At 37.8% G+C, this 25,547-nt stretch overlaps 1 protein-coding gene across 3 annotated transcripts in view; it reads right to left on the reverse strand.

Annotated features, from left to right (window-relative positions):
• Nucleotides 1–25,547, reverse strand: part of WWC3 (WWC family member 3) — a 102,670-nt gene that overhangs the window by 38,107 nt on the left and 39,016 nt on the right. For all 3 annotated transcript variants that reach the window (XM_042037967.1, XM_042037958.1, XM_042037951.1), the window contains exons 2-7: nucleotides 24,281–24,390; nucleotides 19,372–19,575; nucleotides 16,226–16,302; nucleotides 13,754–13,833; nucleotides 6,896–7,025; nucleotides 1,519–1,668 (exon numbers count right to left, since the gene is read on the reverse strand). In XM_042037967.1, the coding sequence (XP_041893901.1) occupies nucleotides 1,519–1,668; nucleotides 6,896–7,025; nucleotides 13,754–13,833; nucleotides 16,226–16,302; nucleotides 19,372–19,575; nucleotides 24,281–24,296 (657 nt within the window). In that variant the 5' untranslated portion in view covers nucleotides 24,297–24,390. The remainder of the gene's footprint in view (nucleotides 1–1,518; nucleotides 1,669–6,895; nucleotides 7,026–13,753; nucleotides 13,834–16,225; nucleotides 16,303–19,371; nucleotides 19,576–24,280; nucleotides 24,391–25,547) is intronic.

The following is a 25,547-nucleotide window of genomic DNA, read 5'->3' on the forward strand; positions in this document are numbered from 1 at the left end:
AATTTCTATTTTAGGGCATTAGCACTTCCCTCCTCAGAAGTTCGTGTATGGTCTTATAGTTAACACCTAGGTTCCTATACAAGTGCATTGCTGCACCTCCAGAGTTCTCCTCTAGCTGCTGCTTCTTCTGTCTCCATCATCACACATGGGTAAAAACTCCATCTCTTTACTACTCACACGTCACTTACAACAGTTCAGTGAAACGATTCAGACAATTATGTAATTTTGTTTTCCTTACAAAAAGCCTATACCTGATAAAACAATTTCTACAGTGTACTTGTCTTGGACTGCGTACTGCAAATGGGAAAATGCTCCTCCATTCCTTTTGGTAATTAATTTCAGAATTCAATAATCCCATCCACCATGCATCTGAAAAATGACACCCCAAAGGCACCATCTGCCTAATACCCTGAAAGACAGCCTAGCATTAGCTCCATTTTCTCAGATTCTTGAAGAGTCTATGTTCTCAAAAACAAGATTTCCTCTTCTGTAGGTACCCTCTAGGAGACATCCAATCTGACAACTAGCCGGCAGTGAAGGAAGATTGTAACAGAGGAGAAACGGGATGATACAGCCAATAATGAGATGATTTCTAACTAAATGTGAAGTAACATCTAAACTAACATACTAACGAACTACAAACAAGTTGCCTTCTTGCTTTGGTGTCAGTCATCCCCAGAGGCATATGTTTTATTACTGATTAACAACTGGGTTGCCATAGTACTAGTGCAAGCCAAATTTTTACTTACTATTATTTGGAGTACACAATTTCATTCAGATAGAACCATTTCCAAGGAATGCCAGTATGTTCTTCTCAAATATCATATTTAAAGGCATATTTGAGCACAAAGGTATAACAGACTACATCAGAAGTTTTGTTGATTACGAAAAATACTTTGAAAATAACAAATATGTTCCTTGTCTTAGACAGAAGAAAGGAGCAGAGATCTACTACACATCTTCAGTGTATATTAACAATGACTGTGAGCATGATAAAAACAGGATTACAAAAAAAATTTAAAAATACACAGCTATCACTACTACCACAATGCTAACATCTCATGCAAAATCATGTCTCTACTGCAACTTCAACCTGGCTAAAGTATTTTCTTCCTTCCTGCCTCATTACAAGTATCAGTAATTCAGAGCTGGGAATATAAAGAGAAGAGCTCCATGGACACCTAAGCAAGAGCCATTACTCCAGGATGAACCTGTAGTCACTGAAGTGGTAATGCAAGAAGTGCTCGGCTGGGCTGGCTGAGTCCAGGAGCTGATTTTACCAGCCCACAAGCATGTTCCTGCATCCCTCTGCCATGCTCAAGCAGCAGAACCACCAAGCCCATAGCTCACACACGATGGAAACAAGCAAATGCAACTTCCTCACCACCAGTATTGCTTTAGATTTTTCCTTCCACTCCAGCCAACACCTCTTAAATTTAAAAAGTAGCACTGTATCGCTGCAGTTCAAAAGCGGCTAATTTTGTACAGCAAATGTTTCGCATAGGAACACTCGCATACCTCGCCAGTGATGTCAGTCTGAGAACAAGCATCGCAGTGTTGTTGAGGTAAACAGGAATCACTGAGTGAACTAGAATTGTGCTGGAGATCCTGCAGGGAATCCGTAATACAACAGCTATTCCTGAATCCATCTGTTAACTTCGCCAGGCTCTAAAGGAGAAGACATATTTTTAAAAATCAGAAAAAATTGGTTTTATAATACTTTTTTGTAACAGAAAACAAATTTTAAAATTGTATTTAAGGAATACGACTGGCAGCCTGTCTATACAGAGCTATTTACAGAAAGCAAAATTCATTGTAGTGTTACTAGCATGCAAAAGGTTTGTTTTGGAATAAACCTCTCCTTTTAAAAGATGAATGTAACAGTAAACAGACTTAATACTAGTTGTTTTAGATCTATGAATGTTTTATCTTCTGTATGGCTTGCAGCTCTTTAAATCTAGCAGCTGTCAACTTCATGCTAGCTGATATGGAAGACAAATGTGATTCACCTGCCCTTTTGCCATGTTCTGCACAGGTTACATTCCTTAGTCACTACTGTTATCTCATCCAACTTGATGAATACCTTGTATTGATTGCACTTTTATGACAGCAGATATCACCCCTGTGCTCTCTTACCCAGGGTTCACATAGTTAAGAGATACTTTACACTTTGGGTTAAGCAAGGAACATTGCTGAAATGTCTAGACAATGACACAAACTGTCAGAATAAAGCAGAAACATCAGTCTTTGAGGGGAAAGGGGAATATGACAGAATCACACAAAACAACAAAAACAACTTTTCTGACAATAAAAGCTTGGTTGACAGGCTTTTAAAATGCCTTAAAAAGAACAAAATTGTTAGTATCACTTATTTTCTCATTGTGCATTCTCTCTTTTTCAGAAATTACAGATAATGTAGCATTAGTAACAAAATCACTGTGCCAGCTGTTATGTATGACAGAGACCCTAAGCATTACACATCAAACAAAAATTAAAAACATTCTGTCCTCTCACCACAGGATAAAGGACAATCTAAAAATGTGGGGGAAAAAATTATCAGAAATTTGAAGAGCTATAGTAATTTATAAATCATAACATAATCAAACAATTTGGTTCTAAAAATGCACATAAAAAACTGCTTACTCTAGTGTCTGAACTACAGAATCAGGGACAACCCTGAAGCACGGCATTGGGAAAAGGCTGGTCCTCTGGAATTTCAGTGGCTCTGACCACTGATGATTTACAACAAGCCAAGGTTACAGTTCATATCCAATTATCAGAAGATTTCTCAGTCTTCAAAGTGTAGTTTAAAAAGGATAACACAGCAATGCTGCTTTTTCTTACACCAAATTCAATTAGTAGAGTCCAGAAATGAGCCTGTGTAACAGCAACTGTTTGCTGCTGATAGGAAGAGCAAGGCCACCCTGAAGATGAACGCATCTGGTTTCAGAGCCTAGGAAGCATCCAGGATTATGGAACTGTAGTAGGCCTGAAACTAGCCAGAAAAACCAGCTTTTTCTGATGGCCTCCATTTCCATCATACATGGTCCATCCCTTTGCTCTCATATACCAGCCCCTCCCTCAGGCCAGCCTCCACCAGAGATGAAAAAGAGGGAGAACTCCCAGCCTGGTAGAGAATGAGTGAACAAGTGGGCTCCCTAACCACAAGAGTGGGGGCCTGTGTTCCTCCCTGACAGCTCCTCAAACCACACTCTGTTTCTTTCCTATTAGGGAATGGCAAGGAGACGCACAGGTACATGCCACATATCGGACAGCACATGCTGCTCCCTCTTCAGTCTCTGCCTGCTCTCTACAGGTCTGAGAGGGTCTGGGATTTCAAAAGCAGCATTGGCAGGGACAGAGGACAGTGCAGAGCAATGCCACATGTGCTGGCAGTGGGACAAGGCTACCAGCACTTGCCTCCAGAAGCTTAACTTGTCTTGGGTCCTCCAAAAAAGCCAATTCTTCTGCCACCTCCCAATTGACCTGAGCCATCTTAGTATGAAGGACAAACAACATATTTTCTTCTCAGCCCTGAAACAGCAAATTCAAGTTCAAGTTACATTGCCAAGAGATCCCTAGCTAGTGTCCCTTTATCCTCCAAGACTTGTTGTGAAAGGAACTGCTCCACAACTTTGGGAAAAAAAACAACTTTTACTTTATGAAATCTGCAGACTCCTGTCTAACTCTCTTCTTCAAAACTCACTGGAAATCATCCAGTCCTGTCAAGACTCCTGCTGTACGGAGGATCAAGAAGGATCCCTAATGGGTTTGTAACATGGAAATGATAACTTCAGATCATGGCCTCTTCCCAGTAAAGCATAGCCAGTCACACGAACAAAAACTCAGGATTCAGAAAGCCTGAGGTTTCTCCTAATAAGTTATGCTCCATCAGCCTTCTTTGGCTAACACATACTATGTTACAGGTACATGCAGTACCACAGATCCTGATGCTAGAACTTAAATCTAAGCTTTTGCCTGTATTTCAGCTACTTTATGAACTCCTGGTATGCTCCCTCTAGCATTCTCCCTGGCAGGTAATGAAGGGCTACTTGGCTGCTGGCCAGGCTTCCTATCCAGGCACAGCTGCTGAATCCTGGTCACTACTTTAAAATGAGAAAGCATTTGACAGGTGGCAATCACCAAGCAGCATCACCTTAACTTACATCTACATGAACAGGTGCCTATGCCCTAGAGAAAGCATAAATAGATTGAGTCCTTCCAGCTGGATGAGTGAAAACACAGGCACCAGTAACCCTAACACGGAAAGTTACAACCCGAGTTAGCACACTTTCAGATAGAAACAATTTACATAAACAGCTAGGAGTAATTTCCTCCCCAGCTACACAGAGGAATCCATCTTTCAGCTGGAGTTTAAGGATTGTTTATTGCAGTCCCACAGAAACTGCCAAAGCAGCCTACTGTTAATGTGAAGTTCTAGGCACACCAGCCCAGACTCACCCAAAAAGAGAGAAATGAGCACTGTCATTTCACCATTATCTGTTCCATCTGATTTGGGAGCGCTCTGCACAATTTCAGTGCACTTCCTATCTAACCTATTGAGAAGAGAAGAGAAGAGAAGAGAAGAGAAGAGAAGAGAAGAGAAGAGACCTCACAAAAACCAAAGTCCAGTGCTCTCCAAGGACGACAACGTTTTAAAAGCATATGCACATGGGAACACAAACAAAACTATGAAAGCAATGGGTGAGGAGAGACACACTGCTTTCAGGAACCTAACCACACACCTTTATTATTCAACCTTACATGAGAAATCTGCCCACTTTTTTGGAGCAGTGGCACTGCATATTTTGCTTTATTTGTAATCACAACATCCAATTTAAATCTGACTACCCTCTCCCACACAACTAAACCAATTATCATAATTCTAAAACAGCTACAATTTTCCAAGCACCTACACAAGACTGAGTCACTTCTATGTTTAGCTCTGTTGCTTACATTGGCCATATTTAAATTAGAAAGTAGTAAGAAACTGTCTACTCCCTTTCTCTGAAATAAACCCCCATACTTTTTTACATTATACTTCTAACTCCTCTATTAACAAATTTCAAAATAAAGATTTCATAAGAAAGTTTGTCTAAACGGCAATAGCTTAAAATGTAGTGTTTTCAGGGACAAAAATATTCCAATATTGATAGGAAAATAAAAATCAAATTCTAAACTCATTAGGAAGGTATTTAAAATAGACTTGCATTTATTTGACAAAGCTAACTAAATCCATGACAATAATCTCCACATAGTTATAAAAAGGCATAGCATAGATTACTTCGGTGACACTGAAAGTAATTTTTTTTTGGTCAAAATTAAAAAAGATAGCTGGATATTTTTGCAGAGCTCAATAAGCTGGCAAAAATACACGATTTTTACAACTCTAGACCTTGTAAACTATGGCATTTAATCCTGTATAGCCATTTTAACAAAACCTGCAGAACTGTTTTGTATGCTACACTTGTGTGGAACAACTAGATTCTCTTGACTACACATAGTCTAATGTAGAATTATTGGATTCTATCGCAACAGACTGTCATTAATTAAAAAAACAATACTTCCTAGATTCATATTTCCTGTATATCACACAGAGCCATGAAGAAGGATGAAACACTTTCCATTTTTGCTTCTGTCTTATGCAATCTCTGCATTCTAGTCCTGCCAGCACTGCCCAATCCTTGATCCTAGAGTTCTAACTCCTGCAACAGTGTATGTAAAGAAATTGCGAGCACACTTAAAGCTGGTTTACCAAAAATGATTTTCAAAGCATCTCAATGTTTACAGCTGTATTTACTGCCACTGAGGACTGTAAATGTAAGGAAAAAAGGTAAAACAGAACCTATTGCGGAAGTAAAAACAAGGCCAGTAGTTGAACTGCTCCAAGATCTCACACGTAAGTCGTTATATTACCATTTGGTTTCCTAAAATGTGTGTTACTGCATCCATGAAGAACTGCCTTTCTAATCACTTCTTGCTAGCCAGGCATGTGGAAGACTGAGAATCACTTTAAAACTTGGCCAGCCCAAAATAACAAATATGTTAAAAGCTGCCAAGGCAGAAACTTTTCATAGTGACTTAAGTGTTCTGTCTACTTGAACAAGGATTTGTGGTCCATCAGATGATCTTTGTGTAATGCATTGGAGACTTAATAATTGCATGACTATGGAAATTCATTATATGTAAATTATAAGATCTCCATATCATTTAACAACTAAAAAGAAAAATTTAAAAAAACTGAAAAACACTACTGCAGAGAAAACTGAAAGAAAATATTTGTGTGGCAATGTTAATTTAGTATGGTACCACAACTTTAGGTAACAAACATGCCTTTTTCCAAACAAATGTTTGAAGACTGGGTGAAGAGAATTGTCCTTACCACCTCTCTGCATATGCAGCATATTTTAGCAAGTCTATAGTGAAGTCACTGTGGTGGTAGAGGCTCACTGTTCTTTGATCAAGCTCCTATCATGTTAATAACACAGACAGGCAACTGAGAGCTCGAGGCAGGACACAGAAGCCATTCAAAAGTTAGACCACTACTCAGGCATGTATCTCCCCTCAATCCTCATGCTCTAATTCCTCAATAATTTCAAGCTTGCATATACATTGTATTTAATCATCCTCTTTGAGGGTTTTGTGAGAATGTATGAAACTAACATGAGCCTTGATATGGGTACTTGAGAGTTTGGGGCAAAAAATAACATCGTGACAGATCCAAAGGGAAAAACATGGTTGACAAAATTATTAACATTTGAGCACATGAACTCTCAATCCTACTTCATTATAGATAATACAAAGAGACATAAAATAAAAACAAATACCGCACATCACAAAGGCTTTTATTCATCCAGTGTAATTACTCCATAGCAGCTATCAACATATTTTTTACCTGCATAAGGTCCTGCCTTTCTTTTTCACCTGTGCATATAGCCTTCTTTATGGTTCGAAGTTCACTCATTATAGCTTGTGCTTCATCCAGTCTGTAATTTGTATGAGCATTTGACATCTTACGATCAATCCTGTTGAAAATATTAGGAAAAATTCAGGAATTTTCACATAATTAGAAAGCACAGACTTTTTAAGACTTCTTGTTTATTCATGTACGACTTCATTTCCAGGAATAAAATTACACTCTACTCAGAATTAACACAGCACTCAGTGCCAAGCCCACTCTAATGACAAAGCAAAGCAATTATCGACCGAGGTTCTGCAGAACTAACAAATTTCCTGGGTTTAATGTTCTAATGCAGAGCTTACTTATGAGTGATGTCTGTGGGGTATTTCATGCACCAAAAGTAAAATGAACCTAAAACTAACCTAGATGGTCGTAACTCAAAAGGTAACGATGAGCAGTCTAGCTGTCACATTTTTTCATGCAGCATCACACAGTGCAGTATCTCTTCCAGGCCTTCTACTTGATCCTGCTTTAGAAGTTTCTAACAAAGGCATTTGATTTTCTCAGGAAGAAATTTTTAATGCTAAAATTTTATTGCAAATGCTTTCCTGCCATTTAGGCCTCTTTGAATGTCTTTTCCATAAGTTATCTGTAAGACGTTACCATTCTGCACTGAAAAACATGATAGGGGAACATCCCAGAAGATTTTAAATCTTTAAGCAAGAAGCAAGGGCACGAGTCATGACATAAGACTGAAGTAATACTAATGTTTCCATCTTGACATATTAAAAACTCTCAAGTGGAACATCCACTGGCTGAGTTTTCAACCTTTTTTCCAACAATTCATAATAGTAAAGGACAACGTATCAGGATGCAGAAGACTGGTCCAGTGTATCATCTTGATAATTTGTTTTGATAAAGAGTAAGATGAAAGACTATAGTGAACTTACCAAAATAACTGTTTGGTCTTGGATTTACAACAAATGGCTAAGGGGTTTTAACACGTTATTTACAGTAATTGAAAACCATGCAAAGTTCCTGTTAAAATATGGAAAACTCAGTTTTCCTGTTAATCTAGCACAGAAAGTATGCATATAGAGAAAAGGTGGTAAGTGTAATGGTCATTAAGCCAATGCTAAGAACAAATACCTTCAGGAAAAGGCATATCAGGTTAACAGAATTAAAGATAAAAAACCACATTGTTCATCACAAAGGACCTCAATCTAGAAAAAGATGTAGTAGGAGAGGGTATGCTGTATATATAGGAGAAGAATACCCAAACTCTATTTAAAATATTGAGACTAACTAAGAAGTTTCAATATAGATATTATATTAAACTAAGAGTGCCAACAACAGTCTCTCAGCGTGTTCTGCCAGTTGCACAAGCAGTGCAATTCCACTTACATCTGACTACTTGCTTTGAAGTTAAAACATTAAAATGAAAAAATGGGTGAATGAAAACGCTGTAGTTTTATTGTATAGCTCACAATATTTAGGTAAAAAACCAGGTTGATTCCTACAGTTTTGATTTGTTTGGGTTTTTTCTGATAGTTCCTAGTTTTGGAGACAACACAAAATAAGTCTGAATCTCAGGATTTTTACTTCAACACAAATTTCCCCAAATTACATAACAAAACATATAATCTTTTATGAATACTAATTCAAGAACAAGAAAGGACTTAAATGTCATGTGTATTTAATCTGGGGGTTTGTTTGTTTTTGTTTTCAAGACGTTTCCTCTAGTCTTCACTATTTTTAGTTAAAATCCTGAACAGATAAAACCATGGTAAAACAACTAATCCAATTCATTAAAAGTCCCGTTAAAAAGATAACACATTTATATCTGAAGTTAACTGCGATATTAAGAACTATGTTCAAATATTAGACACAAAAATGCCTTCTACACAACTGCTCATTATACTGTTTGCCAGGACTAAGGTGGCATTTCAGGAAAAGGAAATTATTTAATTTCAACCAGATTTCTGTCCAGCTATCCACATATTCATGTTCCTGGATGCCACTTTGGAGCCCAGCTTATGAACTGATATTTGTTTAAGGAAAGAATCAGAGAAGTTTCTACTGCCAAAAATATTTAGGCTTAAATCAGTATTGCTGTCAACCCAAAGTGACTAACATAGCTTACCAAATTACTTATTACTTATTGTCTGTTAATTTTTCCTTTTTTTCATAAAGATCTGTTTCTGAAAGCCATAGAGTTAACAGGAATCTTCCATTTTATTAATGGAAAATAACATGATACAAATATAGATCGGACCTCTGTATGAATAGCAAGAATATTCAGCTAATATACAAGACTGTGAAGATAAGATGATGTTTCTAGGATACACGGACTATTAATATGCTTGTCATCGTTTCAGTCCTATAGGGCAGATTCTGCGTTCCTCCATTTTCCTCCACATGCTCTCAAATGCACAAGACTCTCCCATTCTCACCAAAGCACAGGCCTGTACTTGAGCAAAAATCTAATTTTAAAGCTTTTGTCAGGTCTCCTAACCTCTAAATTAGTCTGTAGCTACAAATTGTTTAGCCAGTCCTAATTCTCTGTCACTCCCAACCTCTCACAGCATTCACTCTGCTCTCATGGCCAACTGGCCAAGTTTTCATTTCCTTTGCTGCTAAACGCCTTCTTCCTCCAAAATTCCTGCCGGGGAGCACTAGGGTCATTGAAAACACAGGGGAGAAGGAACTGCTCCTCCTTCTCGGTCCCTGCTGTCAGGCCAGAGGAAGGAATTTGTTCCAGAAAAGGCTCATATTTAACCCTGTAAGTCCGGACCGTGACAGGATCAGACACACCTTGGGGCAAAGGTGCTGGTGGAGGCTGAGGTGCACCATCCTGCAAGGTGGGGATCTTTGCAGGCTTTAAACAGTGAGCTCTACAAAGTCTCACTGGGCAAACACAGACCCATGTCCAAAGCTTTATCACACGCAACATTGCCAAATTTAGATGAAACTGTAGAAAGTACCGTCCCGATAAAAAGCTGCAGCTCTAAGGAGATTGGAATTCTGACAGTATTGAAGTTGTAGAGGTATCAAAACCCCCCTCCAATTGTGTCTCCCCTCATAAAACCCTACTTCTATAGTCATTTTGTAGTTTTGTTTTCTTTTCATTCTCCTCAAAGATGGCTAAGCCATTTTGCTAAAATTAAAAAGAACAGAAAACAAAACACAGTCCAAGGCAGACACTGTACATGGAAAATGTCAATGTAAGAGACTTGCATTTAACAAAGGCATTTGAATCAGACAGTAACATAAAATGATGGAAATACTGAGCAACCCAACTGCCCTCTCCATAAAAGCTGTCTCTTCTCTGAAAGCTATACCCAGGAAAGGCTGCACAGAGAGTCACCTGGCAGCAAGTTCCAGTTTCTGCACATTATGCTATTCTGGTAAGACTTTCAAAGCAAACATTCAGCCAAATGTAAAGCCCAAAGTTTGATGGCTCCTAATGTTGTTCTTGGCTTACACTTGAAATAAAGTGATGTACCTGCCTTTAAAAAACCTGAACAGGATGCATGCCATTTGCAGTTTGGCAGTGACTTGAAGCTTTGACTTAGCACAAGAAGGAAGAAGAATGATGCAAACCAAAAATTTAGAAAACGTAACAGAAGTGGGAAATGTCTGAAGTGCAATAAACTTTTAAGGGGAAGGGGTGAAAGGGGGGAAACCCCAGCATTTTTGTGTTAAAGAAGGAGCAATGGATGTCTTTATAGACAATATACTTACTTTGAGGATATGGGAAAACTAAACTCCTTCAGCCTTGGTACTCGACTTGAGTGACCCTTCTCTCCCAACAAATACAGGAGGTAGGGGAGAGACTGCACAGGGACAGGCTAGAGCACAGTTAGGCTTTCAGGCTAATTTGTCTACTGACTACACATGGAGGTGAGAGAAGCTCCTCTCTTCAGTTGTTAGTCTAAGTACTCTCTTAATTGGCTCACTTCCTCCTAGAAGCAAAACACTCCAAAAAAACCCCGCATGTATCTCTTGTATCTCACTCCAAAAAACCCCCAACACTTAAAACACAAAACAAAACCAAAACCACAAGTCTCTTTCACAAGTGAAGAAGTCACGGCAGAGAGCAGAGCTCAGCTCCAGGTAACACAGGCAAAAGGTTCACCCCTGTTGCTATGACCCAGCCCTCTGCAGGGCTGGGGCAGCGAGATGCCAATGAATCCCAAGATACCTCCCCGTGTTCGGGAAATTTCTCGGATACTCGGTTGTTCTTGGGTTCTTTGTTAGAACTCCCACCTCTCAGTTTTTTCTCATTGGTTCTTGTTGAATTGTATCCTCCCCCTGCCTTGTAACTCATTGGTTGCTTTCCCCTTTCCCCGCGGTTTTCAAACCCCCTATAAAATTGAGGGGAAAGCCTCTCAGCGGGATCCCAGATTAAGATCATTGCCATGTTCTGGTTGCAGAACTTCTGACAATAAACCTGTTAGAAGCCAGACCAGAACGTCCTGTCTCTACCTCCGAACTAACGTGGGCCTGTATCATCGGCTCCTGCCGTGTCTCCTCTGTAAAGAAGCCAGCGAGCTCAGCCAGCAGCGCCTTTCCCGATGCCGAGGTCGCTTCAGCGACGCACAGAGGTGACACAGCCGGGCTCGCTCTGACCGAGGGCACGCAGAGCTCGAGCCTCGAGCACTGAACCGCGTTACTGCCCAGCTCCAGCAGGCAACAGCAAGTGCCACCCAGTGCGGGACACAGGGTGACTGCAGCAACAGCAGCACTGAGCAGCACTGAAGCACCGAGCTGTCATGCTTGAACTCTTAAACTACATGAATGGAGTTACCACTGACTAATAGATATGCTTTAAAATAATTCCTCTCTTGAATGTCTCTCCTATAACCCCATCCTGGAGCATGGGCAACTTCACTTGGGCTATAATCCAAGACTAACATTTGTATTCTTAATCATTTGCAGACTTTACTTTTCAAAAAGTTGCACTACTTTGCTGAACTATCTTAAATGAATTATACTAATTAAAACAATCTTGAGTTTCAAATGGCCTTCAAATATTTTCATCATCCTAGTCAAGTGGTTAGTCCTTTTATAAAATAATTGAACCTATACCCTTAAAATAACCCAATAACCAGAAGAAGGAAAACAAATAAAGAAAGTAGAAAAGGCATAGCAATTCTTACTCAGAGAAAATATGACTAAGAATCAAAAGACAAAGTTGCTTTTGTTCTGTTACTGTTTACATACCTAGGCCACCATACTGAGAAGCTGACTATATTTAAAATATTACTTAGTATATTGAAACTGCAAGTATTTTTGAGTGCTTAATTTTACTAATTTTCAGTTAATATCATACATTACCAATTCACCCAACTACCTCTAAATGCTTCAATAAAAATACATTTATGCCTGAAAACAATTACATTGTATCTGCCAATGAAGAATGTTGGTATTTTGGGTTGAACAAGTTTTCTTCCATGAAACTTTTTAAATGCATTATAAAACAAAAGAGCCTTGTTTATTAAAAAAAAAAAAATAGAAAATTTTGTTATTAGAAAAACCAACCAAACATACCAAAAATATTAAGTGCATGGATTACCCCTTTTTTAAAAGCTAAATCTGAGAATCTTCCTTTATCTTGTTTTGTTATTGTACTACCAATCAAAATTGGAAAATAAGTACCCTAACTGCTCCAGGATCCCTGGAATTTCACCAGAATTCCTGAAGTGAAAGCTCATGCTTTGTAGCACCAACGCAATAAATCCAAAGCTGCAAAATATTCCTGCACCTGCTGTACTTAAGTTGCAAAATGCATTAGACATGCAACAGTTCCAATATTTGCAGGAAGCTCCTGCATTAGACAGTTTGTTCACATGCATGCTGGAAAAAAGGTCAAGGTTTCTAAATGCACAGCCACATATCCAAGGCAGATCCAAGTGCTGTTCAAGCTCTTGGTCTAGCTGCTGGCCTTGCTGAAGAAATCTGGAAGCCACAACAACCTGTGTTTACCTGCCATCTTTTTCATGGCCTGGCAACCTCTCTCCCTATCCCACTGGGCATCCCATGTATGAGCTATGTGTGTAGGTGACTAAGCAGCACACAGATGGAAGTCACGCAGTTCCCATCAGATGGCCTGCAGGAAGAGTGGCAGGGAGAGGGTCACCACAACATTTCACAACCTTTGACACCACTGAGCACACAGGAAACAGAGCAGGGCTGCCTAGTAGTCCTGGGAGCAGTGGCAAATTGCCCTGAGATTCCTTTCCTTACTGGAAGGAGACAAAGAGTCACATTTATATGCAGTCATTTTGCACACATGCAACAAAATCCAAGGTCTCACAGACCACTAGATTTACAGTACAAGCACAAATCAGCCATACAGCGCAGAATGAGATGGCCTAGTCATCAGGTAACAGGGAGAAGCAGTGTTGAGGTGTAGAGATTTCCCCCTAAGGAAAGTTCTATGCCCAGCTGGAAAGCTTTGGTACTGCCACAGGGAAACTACTCTACAGCATGGTGCTTTGGGCTGTGCTCCAGGCAGTAGGTATCTCGAAAAAATATCTGGGAAATATTTTTTAAAAATCTAATTCCACTTCAAGCAATATCTTAAGGAAGAGTCAAAGAACAGGGCCTATAAAACTGTTCTTGCATGTGAACCTATGAAATCACAACTCCAACCAATTCTGTCCAACCCTTCTTCCATCATTTCACATTGTTCTCACCCTGCATCACTATCACAGCAGAAAGTCTGAAGCAGAGCATTTAGCATTTAATTTTTAACATCACTTTTCTATGAAATTCATTCCAAGGCAAATTAAAAAAACAAAAACACCAAACCCCAAAAAAAGATCCTCCCACAAACTTTTAACTTACTCTTGCAGAGTTTCCACTCCTTTTTCTTTATATTGCAACTCCTGCTTCATCTGTGCCAATTCTCGTTTCAGCCTAGAAAGCTGAATAATATAATTAAAAGTAATAATAAGTAACAGTAGCTTCCACATTAAAAATAATTGGTTTTTAAATACAAAATCTTAAGCTACTTTAAAGAGCTGGAAGTGATCATTTAAGATCTCTTTTTTTTTGCTTTAAAATTTTGCATTAAAATAACAGAAGACTTTCTCAAATATCATAAGACCAAATCAAAGCACTCAATACTTTCAAAGTATCAACTTCCTCATCTATTCTATCAGGTTTCTTTCTCCAATAGCTTATGCTAACAGCTAGCAAGTTTAATTTTAATAATTTTAATAAATTTTCTTCTCCCTTCATAGCAAAGACACCTCTCAATTGTCTTCAATTCTTTAGTCAACTTTAAAAAAGACGGAACATTCAATGCTGTTAATTTTTCAAACCAGGAAAACAAAATTACTGGCAGCAGAACTGGCCTCTCTCCCAGAAATGGTAGCCTGGCTTTCTACAGTTATTTTCATATTAACCTGCCCTCTCAATCCCCTTGTCAATTACCTGGACCAAACTAGTGAGCGTAAATCGAAAGTGACACAGCAAAGATATCTCCAAAACCCTATTTTTGTGGTTTTATGGAAACAGTTACCTGAATAGGTTGTGCAGACCATGGAAGAGCCAAGAATGATCTGAAAAGAGAGCTTCTTCCCCCCAAAGCTGACAGATAACTGAAGGCAACAGAGGAGGAGAATGCAAGGGACTGCAGATAAACGGGGGGTAATAGGGGTGTTTCAGTGTGTGGTAGTGAGGCTAAGACTGAACTGAGAGCCCAAAGAGGGGCAGGGATGGAAGAAAAAAGCTCTCTCTTCTTAAGCTACCAAACTGAGAATATTTTCTAGAATTTACACAGAGTGCTCTTGATTTTCAAATGTACATCAATAAGTGACAAAATCATTACAAAACAAATTTTTAAAAAAGAGAATAAAAAAATTAATTTTTCTTCAGTTCTATTCCAAGAGCAAGGAGCTTTGCAGCAGTACCAAGATGCAAACCAGGACTGTCAAGAGTCCCACCATCCTGCACGGCTCTCTCCATTTCCTCAAAATTCATGGCACCAGCTCCTAAACACTCCTATACCCTCACCAGCTCCTTTAATGTGGTGGAACTTTAACACTCACCAAAAGTAAAATGAAAAAATGCATCACTAATATCATGTACACAGAAACTTTATAGTGCCTATTTCACTCTATTTCCTGAAACAATTCAATGCCTATGCACACAGTCACTTGAACATATTATCCTACGCATGTAGTAGGTCATTTTGTTTTAAGATGGAGGAAGAGAGGAAAATAGTCATAAGTGAAATCCTCGTTTATTTTCTTTAAATATTATTTAAATAAATAAGGCTTATTTTCTTATTCAGAATATGCTGACATTTAGAGTATGTAAATCAGGCAAACACTAGTCAGCATGTAATAAATATATACAGATAGAATAAATGCCTTTGAAGGGTGGTAAACAGGATTTATTTTCAGAGGCACTCATGTGAAAAGTGGTCACTACAACAAAAACTGAACACTATCCTGCAAGGGTAAGTATTTTTTATTTATTTTGTGAGCTGAGTGCCTAGAATGCTAAATCCCATTTTATCCATTAAGAAAAAGAAATGTACAGTTTTTTAACTAGCTCTAGAGTGTCATATTATAAACTGCTTTTTATAATTGCTTATAATCAATTTGCTTGAAAACAACATGCAGACTTCTTCTCTGTGCTAAAGCATTGTGTGAGAAATTCAAGAAGTCAACTATTCTTGCTTCAACAAAAATAGTATCAAAACCATTAGTCTAGTTTTTTTAAAAATATATAAATATGGAACATTTTTGTTACAGAACTGCCTATCATTGTCAGAATACTTGAACTTCCCTCTCCTCATAAAGGAACTCTGGCCAATCAGCTGAAAAATTCTATTTGGTGAATAGGTCTACTGAATTGTGAAGAGATTTCCAAATAAGTGGCTAAATTTACAGTTCAGCGGAACCTCACTGAAAGTGGGTAAATAGTATGAAGACAGTGGAAAGAATCTGAAAATTTCAGATTCTTTCAGTTTCAGAACTGAAAGAATCTGGCTGCAGAGCAATTACTACATGTGGCAGTTTGTAGAGAGAAAGCAATTTCTGAAAGCCTGGCTGAGCTTGCCTCCAACATTTGTGACAAAAATGTTTGCACTCGTAACATGGAAAAAGCATCACTTCACAAGTCACCGAAATGCAGTTAATATAGAGCCGTTCTAATACGGCAACAGGTTAGAATAAAAAACCACTTTTTAATACTGTATTTCTATAAACGAATGCAACATTCAGTGTAAATGCTAAAGTAAAACAGACCCTCCCTCCCTTCCCCATGCTAATTCATATTTTTACAAAATGAAAAAAGATTACTCACTCTGTCACGACGGCTGGCTATTTCTGCTTTAATCTGATATGGGTCATACTTGGTATTAGCTGAAAATCCAGAGAATGCTAAACAAATGGAAAACAGTATTTTACTTTTTTCCCCCCCTTCTTTAACACAATTGTTAAGACGTGGCACTATTTAATAAACCGCTGTATTAGTTCTTTCCTACAAGTCACCAGAGTCTAAAACAATCCTCTGTGCTGAAGTACAACTGAAGATTTCCATTCGGCCCACCTGAAACTTTTTTTTTGTGTCCTGAACACCACCAAAAATTGCATATTAGCAGCACCACATATTTCCTAAAAGCAACTAGCTTCTATGATAGGATGGCAGCATCTACTGATGCAAGCAATTAATGTAATATTAACTAGTTGCTAGTTGTTTCCTAGGTACGCTGAATTAACAGTATGATAGAAACTAAAGGTAAAAAAAAATTATTGTCAGAACAAAACTATATCAGCTAGGGAGAGAAGTTGCCTCTTAAAGCAACAGTGTAGGGAACTGACTTACAAATCAGCCCTGGCAAGTGAGCTCTTAACACAGGATATCTACAGGCAGGCAATGATTTCAAGCTGTGCCATTACAAGCTAAAGCCTACACAGATGAAGTAAAGGTCCTAGAGGATAGACTGGGCAAGAGCAACCATGATTTACAGAGTGAGCCACTCTGAAAAATGCCTGGTATGTGAATGGATGGGGTTGTGCTGTCAGACCTTCCATCCTTTTGCAAAGCTGAAGGCTGCTGCACTGAAACCCATATCCGTGTCTGGGGCTGCACTGAGTCTTTCAACTCTTGAAAGAATACTGCAATGCCAAGGTGATATCAAGCGTGCAGAAACTTGCCAAAATGAGTAGTCATGCCTAGACTAATTCTCTAAATCCAGGATTTTCTATGGATTTTTTTTTTTTGTAAAAACAGTGCTGACCACAACTGAGTCACAAAACTGCTGCACGGGCACCTCCCTGCCAACCCACAACCACTGAGCTCACACCACCTCCCACTCGTAAGCACACGACACTGAGTCAATGGCAGCACCCACAAGCAAAGTGGAGGAAAACACTCAGTGAAGTTTTACTTCTTTTAATGCAACAACTTCAAACAAGTGGTGGTGGAGGCAAAGATATTCGCAATAAAAGCATCCAACTTTGGTCATGTAATTGCACTTGAATTAGAAGTCTAATATTTCTGTACAATAAAAGAAGAAGCAAGCATCCCACAGTGGAGTGGAGGTGTCAAATTAAGAAAAACAAGTGGAGAAGAAGCTTTGGGTAATCTTGAGTTGACAACATGATTAATTCCCAAAGGTATGTTTAAAAAAAAAAACTGACTGATCAGCCCATCCCATTTTCTCAAAACAGATGCATATGACTTTAAAACAATATAAAATATATTAACACATCTGTAGAAAATGAAAATATTTTCCACCTCAAAATAAGTAAATGGTTTTATTTAATTGCTCTTACAGATTGTCATTATTAACTCCAGATATACCTACAAGACCCCAAACCGTCAGAAGATTGAGAAACATAAGTAAATTGACTTAGCATTTGCTTTCATTACAGATAACCTACAATTTTGTCATTTTCAGTCATATTTTGTTGCTGTTTCAAACAACATGTTTTTCTAAGAGCTTCAAAAATATGTAAAAGATTATATTTTTCTAGTATATTTTCATCTTCAAGAAACTTTCTTTCTGTATCACATGAAATAATTCAACAAAATATCCCACAGAACTATTACAAATTTTAAAAGAACAAAAAGCCCAAGCTCCTGGAACAGTATTGTAATAAATGTCTATTTAGATTTTACAATCTCAAAAAATACTGATGACACTATCTTTTACTCTATTCCAAGTCTTTATTAGAAGTTAAACACACTTTAAACAACAGTTTCTTTTAAAAAAATGCTTTCCTAATAGGAAAGTATCTTGCTACTTCTTCAGAAACTTGAATGTAAGAGGGGGAAATAAGACTAGTCACAACTGTTTGGTTATGTCACAAACTGAATCACAGAATACATATATATACACTAAACAAAAACATGAGAATCCCAGTTCAACAGTTACAGAATACTTGGTCCAAACCATCTGGGACACCTCAGCTCTAGAAAACAACTTTTATTCAGGATTTTGGGATATGTATGAATTACCCTGGATTAATAAATACCACTGAATCAGTAGCTAAACACTTCTATCCAGACACCTGCTCTAAGCCCCCTTCCACAGTCAGGTTTCTCAAACATTTGCAGAAAAGGCTAAAGCAGAGCTTCTCATTCTTATTAAAACCTTGGCATTTAACAGCAAACCTGCAGTTAAAACAATGACTCTACAGCCATTGAAAAGCCACCAGCACAGTAAAACTCCACTACATTTCCACATGGCTGTTGAGTATATCCATTTGATACACTTCTCTAACTAGACTGGATGATTCTTTGACAAAGACACCTTTTCTTACTGCACCAACCAACAGCCATGACAGTGGAGCAACATCTTCAGAATTCAGGAAAAGTGTATTATCTACTCCAAGCTACCAGAGACATCTGAAGAATGAGAAGAGCAGGAAATCAAAGCTCTGTATCACCAACATCAGGATCACTGGCTGGCACTCAAGGAGGAGATGAACTAATGAAATACAGTTTCCTAGCTCATGGTCAGAGGTACTCTTGAACACAACAGCTTGTCCTTAACTCATTATGAATTAACTAAACAGACTATGGATCCACAGAAGGTTTCCCCGAAGGTGATAGCTCCCTACCATGTTAAGTGGAAAATAATCTCTTAGTTTAGGAGAGTAGGTAGGTGGCTGATCCAGCAACATTCAGCCCTGTCTTTGTTGCCTTGGAAGAAGCATCACTACAGCTGGCTCCAAGATGGGTAGAAATGCTAGCTGGGATATATGCCTGCTTAATGTTACATCCCTTTTTAATGTTAACATTTATCCCTATTAAATGTTAAATCTCAGTTGTAATAAACCTAACAGGAAATGGAAGATATTGAACTGCAAAGTCAACAGATAGCACCTCACTGCTGTAGTCAGGACCTTCACTCATCAGGTGATGGAAATACTTCACACTATTTCTTACACCACATCTTGTGAGGGCAGGTGGGTAAAATCAAGAAAAGATAGTAAACTCACAGCTGGCATAGGAACGGCTGTCATCCTCACACATTTTGTGCAATTGTTGATATTCTTCTTGGGCTAGTTCAAAACGCTGCTGCTTTATTTGGTAAATCTCCTTCTTGGCATTGAGTGCCTCCTGGGCAACTATTAAATATTCCTTTAGCATGCGTTCTTGCTCCCTTCTCCATTGTTCCCTTGGGTCCTCAATTTGTGTGAGCTCTAAGGAGAAAAAAGTAAAACCATTAAGATAAAATTATATGACATTTTGTGCTACTGAGTCCAAATTATTTTTGTTAATATTCATTCTCAACCAGCACACCTGACACTACAGCTAGGATGAGAAGAAGGAAGGATGCAGAGTGAAAGAACAGGAAAAGCCTTTTCAAATACAAAAGGCATTTAAATGTTATTCTTTTCTTTACAAAGAAGTGCAAACCCAAAGAAAACAGTATTTTGGCTCTAACCTTCCCTCGCAGCCAACATGAAAATTCCAAGAACTACCTAAAAACCCAGAACCACAAGGAAATGTGAAAGATATCTCAATGCTTAACCCATGAGTCCATAGATAGCTGGAACTACCTTAAGATACTACATACAACTTCACAAGTTGTATGGCAAGTTGTATGAGGCTACCGCTGCATAGTTAAGAAGAATAAGGCAATTCAACAGAGCAGTCAGCATCTTTGTCTCAAATCCATAAAGCATTTAAATCACTTCTCTTTTTTTTGTCTTAAGAAACAGTGGTCTGATGTTTTTCCTTGCCAGGGTTCAGAACAGTTTTTATTTAAACACAAACCAAAACCAAGTTTCCCATATCTATTGATTTTTAGAGTTATTACTGCAAAACAATCTCTTTGCAGTTGCAAAGGCATTTAAGGATGACACACCTTAAAATCCTCAAATATTATTGGTTCATTTGGGGGGGTTTTGTGAGTCAACAAGTATGTTTTATTTGAGGATGTCCATGTAAAGCCTTGTGTTTAAGTGTAGTGTTAATTTCTGATGATCAAAGCACTACCAGTAAGAAGCTGCTACAGACACAAGGTCAGTGTTCAAAGGAGTGGCAAAACCTGCAGCACAGTCAGGAGGCAAGCACCTAGCAATTTTTCCAAACTTGGATTCTCACAAGAGATGAAAGACAGTTATGTTTTGCATTAATCCTGAGTACGTAATTCAGTATATTGGTGCCAGTGATGAAATACAAAACTGTAGAAGATTGAACCCAACAGAGTAAGAACTCTAATGGTGTCAAGGTCATGCTAGCAGCTCTACCATTTGAGAGCCATCTGAAAAGTATATAAACAAAAAACAGAAAGCTCATCAAAGAGCAGTGCTTCCAACAGATTTGCAGATTAGGTTCCTAAATAACTTTTTCTCTTAACAGCTGTACCTTTTCTCTCTCTGCAACTCCTAACATTGAAACAGCATAAAGATAGTGCCAACAGTTCTGCAATTTCTCCCCGCTTCCCAGAGACCCCTTTGATTCCCTTCTGGCTCCCATGACCCCAAACTATCTCCTCAGCCAAGGACAGGATGTGCTTTGGCTTGCTGAGTTGCCATAAATCCTCCTCTACATGGAGGGCAAGCAGAAGGAAACAGAGTTCTGACTACTGACCATCCTTCACTGAGGGCATTTCAATTTCCACTGCTACCTCATCTGTCCATAAGTACCCCTAAAATCTGTGCAAATTTTAATATTCCTAAAGCTGCAAATCCTCAAAAGAAACTATGAAATAAATATAAATAATAAATACTATGAAGTAAATATTTATAAAACAGATAGGCTTACTAGGATCCAGTTTTTCTCTTTGAATGGGAAATTATCAGTCCTAATCTCAATAAACAGCCCAGGCTAAGATGTTACGTTCTATTACACATTAAGCTTCTGAAGTCCTATACTTCAGGGTCTGCATCTGTGACAGAATTAGAATTTCACAAGCCTCCTGAAATGCCAGCAGCACTCGTCTGAGGTAGAAAATTTCTTTCGTGCAGTAGTTACATTTTTTCAGGTTTATGGATCTTTCCCCTGGATTCCTAAACAAGTTTGCCACATAACAAGACTAAAGCTACATTGTATGATAAAATTAACTTCCTTCATTTCTGTACAACCAATTAAAAAAACACTATAGTAACTCAAGAACAGTCCCAGACAAATGCAGAGAATATATTATTCCCTCACTGGGGAATGCCCAACTGCCTAGAGGAGACTTCAAAGGCTCCCAAGACTCTGAGGAGGAGGGAAAGGAATTCTGTGGCTGGCAACCGCCAAGGTTTTTAAGCAATGGTTGGACAACAGCCAAGAGCAGCTTAGTAAGGGTGTCAACAAAGTACTGAATTTACAGAACAAGATGGAGATCAGGGTTGGAAGCACCATTGAGATTTACAGAAGATTCTTCTGTTCCTGGTTTGTTTTTTTTTTTTTTATATAAATGGAAAGCTATTGCCTAGAAATCTTTTTCTTGCTTCCTGGGTAAACAAACATAGCAAAAGACTTAGAAAAAAAATCAGATGTATTGCTGTTTTCTTTTAGAAGGTGCAAGGGCAAAAAGCTTGAGAGAGTGCACAAAGCATGAGAGGTCCCTGGTAAGCGTAAGCGTAGAAATACTCTCTTTGAATTATCCCTTGCATTTTCTCGCAGTATTTCTTGACACCGAAGCACTTCTAACTGTTTTGTCAATTAACACAGAACTTCTCTGTTGCATAAAGGATTTAACCCAGTCAGCCACAAAAGGCAGTCCAAATGTTTTCTCCTGAAGCTGCCATTCCAAGTGGTTTAGACATACTCATTTCAGAAAAACATTTCTTCAGCTCCTACACCATCTCTGCCACTTGCCTGACACCATTTCACAATGCACATGATTGTCTACTCATTAGTTCTCACTTCTACAAAGGAAGTTAATGCAGTCTTGATTGGTACCTTTGTTGTCCACAGTTTAAAAACTGGATCAAGTATCCTACTAATTTTTGAATAATAATTATCCAGCTATATCATCAACTCTGTCTTCCCTCTTACTATAAATCTTGCTGGTATTTGAAAGCACTGTATTAGCCTAAGGGTGACAAACCCATTTTACTGTGATGGTTGAATTACCATTTAGGATAATATCTGTGGGCTGCAAGTAATTAGTTATCATGAAAGAGACTAATTTTGCAACCTTGTTAATTGCTGAATGATTCCTTTTATTCAGTTCAGCACTGTCCCCATGAAGCTTCTATCCCTCTGTTCATACATTAACTTTATTTCATATCTAATATGATTAGCTTTACTTTTCCAGACCTATTAATATTCATCTTTTCTTTCTGTCTACCCACTGATCATTTGGGAACTCAACTGCTCTTTGCAAAAACCCTCTTGTATAATTTTTGCTCTCAATTGCACAGAAAAAAACGCAAGCCAGATCTGACATGCCTACAATGATTAATATCCCTTCTGTAAGTTCAAACTTGAAGTCTGTGGTAAAGCTGCTAATAACACAATTCAAAAAGCAAAGGGAGCCTTTTTTTTTTTGCGTGTGATGGTGGTTGCTATTCCTATCACAGAGGCCTATCAGTAGCTTTTTTAAGTCACAGCACTGCAGTAGGAGCTCATGTTCTACTCCTTTTCTGTAGGGACTCTTAAAACCACCTGCAAATTTTAAAAAAAAATTTTAAAAGAGTTGGCAATATCTTCTTTTTTTTTTTTTTTTTTAAATATATGCATTCACACACATACTTTGGTGCAAGTGCACTCCATTACTGTACTCCAATGTAATCCTCACTTTTTATTAAATTTCAACATTACTGAAGGTACCATGACAGCAATCCTTAAACTAATACTTTTTTTAAACAGAGTTATTGTAAGAATTACCTAACGGTCTGTACTTACTGCCTTTGAATATTTTGTCTATCATTGTGATTAATGTATTAAAAGCTGTTTAAAGTTTATCATTTAGTTAATGATCTTTGTTACATTTCACAACAAATAAGTACCTGTGTAGGTCAAACAATACCATGGGAACATTTATTATTCTGTTGTTTGGGTTTTTTAAAGCAAGTAATTGTGAAACCACAACACACAAGTAATTCCAGTGACAGCTGGAAGCCCAAAATTATTTCTACACTTTCATTTTTTAATTGACTAGATTTCAAGTAGATAGTATTGAGGTTGGTTTTTCAGATTATACTATTTACCATTGCTGTGATAGCCCATATAACTACTTTCTTCTTTTCTTAGCCCCCACCAACTGCCAATTCCCACAATACTGAAAGCATTCACTCAATGGCGATAAGAGGCTTAATGATAGCACAACAGTAATAGCAGCAGCAGAACAAAGCTATAAAGATAAGACATTTTTTTAAAAGTAGAACTGGCAAATGTGCCACAGTGATGATACAAAGCTCAGCAATAGTCCAAAAGAGAAAGCATTCAAAATTAGTTTCCAAAAGGGATATCTGTTGTCTTTTTGACAGCATTTTGTACTGTATTAAAGCATAAAACACGCACTGCTTAAGCAAGAATGAAAGTACTGTATTTCATAATGCTTCTGATTAAAAATCAGCACATTTCTCTCAGAATGCACTATGGTTTTCAATAAAGAAGAGTGAACTATACATGACTGGAAAAATAGGAAATATAAGAGTGTAAAACAAAAATATTCCTGACATATGACAAAAAGCAGAAACAAAATTACTAATACTTCACAGTATGACCAAGCAAACCAAAATATTTGTATACACTATAACTCAATCATAGGTTGTAAAATTCTTTACAAATTGAATGTTTTACAATTATGCCCCCATATGAAAGATAAGGAAGCATATTCTGCGAGAAATTACTTGCATACATTTTCTCACTGTAGCATGAGGTGTTATCAATGGTATTGGAAGCAAAGCTAATGCCTAGAGTTAACCCCAGCTTCCTCAAAACAAGCATACATCTACTCACGATTTATGTGGTCCATATAATAAACTCCAATCTGTTGATCGTAAACAGTTTCCCATCCTAAAGGAAGCTCATCACCAACACAGTCAGCAAACGTCAATGGCTTTGTAATCCTGTAAAAATAAAAACAACACAAATAAATACAAAAGGTGCAGAGTTTACAATGCAATGAATGTTATTACATATTTTGAAGATACCTTTGCCAGGTGATCAAAAACTAGTTACACTACTTAGGAATGTGCTGATAATTACAAACATACAGTTTCAAAATAAATTTTCATTTAAATATGCTGACAGATACTCCCCAAGCAGGTAAGACAAGCTTCTCCCCTCTAGTTTCTATGTATAACAATTTAATTATAATGGCATGCAGTCCTGCCAGTTCTTCTCCCATACTGCAAAGAACACAAATGTGAAGCTGGTGTACACCACTGCTGAAACTACTAGAAGCTTCATAGGTTTTAACTTATTTTGAGTGACAAATTGCTTGTCTTTAAAAAAATAACTTAGAATTCAAGACAGCACTATATAACAGACTTCCCCTTTTCAATTATACATTTCCAAATATTAATGATACTCTCTTGGTCCAGACATATCCAAATTACTTCCTCTCCCTCAAAAAGAAGAGAGACAAACAAATGTCTCTGAAAAATTCTGAAGCAATTAGAGCAGAAATAGTAATTAATAAGTACCAGCATTACTATCTAGCAGCTTAACATATCACAACCCTTGCTATGCAAAGATAGATCAGTGGGTAATAGAAAACTGAAACAGCCATGTCAGTGTTGACAGGAACATTGAAAGGACTGGGTTCCATATTATACAGAAAGACTCTAAACCAACACTGCTCTAGAACAGCAAGGTATATAAAAAACTAGAAAGAATAAATTATATAAATATAAAAGCCCTTACGCTCAGTCTAATCATGTCTATTACCCGAATATTCATTTTAATCTTTACTTAATCCCTAGGATAACATTTTCCTCTAAAAGCTGTCACAAAATTAAATTACTGAAAAGCTACTAATAAAGTAATTTCAATTATACATGGGATATAGACACAATACCTTCCTCACATATTTGTTGCAGCATTTATAATACCTAGAACAATGACAACTTTGCAAACATAAAATACATACTGTAATTTAGGGACTGACTTAAATTGAGCATAATCTATAGCATAATACTGTTTGTTTAAATTCCGTTTGTATGTTATAATACCCAATTAAGGTTTTCTGACACCAGATTTGGACTATGCTTACAAATACACT

This window comes from Corvus kubaryi, unplaced genomic scaffold, assembly GCF_017639235.1.
Source record: "Corvus kubaryi isolate FWS band 111438036 unplaced genomic scaffold, C.kubaryi_AGA036_p1.0 133, whole genome shotgun sequence".
NCBI lineage: Eukaryota > Metazoa > Chordata > Aves > Passeriformes > Corvidae > Corvus > Corvus kubaryi.